At 33.5% G+C, this 1,109-nt stretch overlaps 1 protein-coding gene across 1 annotated transcript in view; it reads right to left on the bottom strand.

Moving 5' to 3' along the window:
- HELRODRAFT_184669 (hypothetical protein) overlaps positions 1–543 on the bottom strand; it is a gene marked incomplete at both ends in the record, with an annotated part of 2,186 nt that extends 1,643 nt beyond the window's left edge. The window contains one exon of the mRNA XM_009016601.1: positions 428–543. Coding sequence (XP_009014849.1) covers positions 428–543 — 116 coding nt within the window. The remainder of the gene's footprint in view (positions 1–427) is intronic.
- Between the last annotated feature and the right edge of the window lie 566 nt (positions 544–1,109).

Consider the following 1,109-nt stretch of genomic DNA (forward strand, 5'->3'; position numbering starts at 1 on the left):
TGGAAGCCATGTCGTTCGCTTGCGATTCGTTTGCAACTGATACCTATACTAATGCAATCTGCTATATGGCTCAGATTTGGAAAATGCTGACGTAACTATCCATAGTTATACACAGCCTCGTCCGGGCATGTCTGCGATTGTCTGATCACGTGACTGTAGTTACGTGATTTAATGCATTGAACGTGTGGGTGTGTGTGTGTGTGCATAGGGGAAACATAAAAATACCAATTAATTAAAAATTGCAAATTCCTCATAGTGATGAAGTGATTAAGAACAAAGCATCACATACAGCGAAAATACCTGGGACTGTACACAAAAAAGTGAAAATGAAGATATGGCCATAGCTTAGAAAGTTGACCTGATCTAGAAAAACCAATGTGATATTTGGATTCAGGACATCAAAATTTCCATAAATCAGCCGAAAGACCTTAGGAAATTTTTTGCATAGTTGTGACGTTGGAACTTTTTGAACTTTATTATTGTCTTGAACTTTTTGAACTTTATTCTTCGGCCATAAAGTTCAAAAAGTTCAAGTTTAAACATAGATATTATAATTATAATATCTATGAAATGATCGCTGCAAAAATTCGCCTCCAAAGTCAAATTATTTAAACATTTAAATAGCAATAAACTTTGTTTTAATAACGTCGTTATTATCATGTTATTGCCTTTCTTGATGTTTAAAAATATTGAATCAAGTTTATTAAGATGCAAATTAACTCCACCGTTGATGACATAATATCTATGCTCTCCTAAGCGACATTAAAAACTAGGTCATTCTCACTGTATAATTCTTTTTATTCTATTTTATCTAGTGCCTGACTATCTAATGTTTTTGTGAGCGATAGATTGTTTGTTATATTCGTATCCTGTTTGTACGCGTACGTAAGTTATTTATAATTAAAAGCTGAAAATCGTTGATAAACTTTTCAAATTTGATCATGCCAAAGGAAAAAGGGCCTGAATGGCAACATGTAATTTGCGTTAGTGATGACAGTGATGACAAACCGGATAACTTGCCAACCATTCAATGTATATATTGTGACAGAAAATTTGTTGGAGGTGCATTACGAATTCGTGGTCATCTGATTGGAGATAAAAAAATTGTC

Source organism: Helobdella robusta, assembly GCF_000326865.2.
Source record: "Helobdella robusta unplaced genomic scaffold HELROscaffold_1883, whole genome shotgun sequence".
NCBI lineage: Eukaryota > Metazoa > Annelida > Clitellata > Rhynchobdellida > Glossiphoniidae > Helobdella > Helobdella robusta.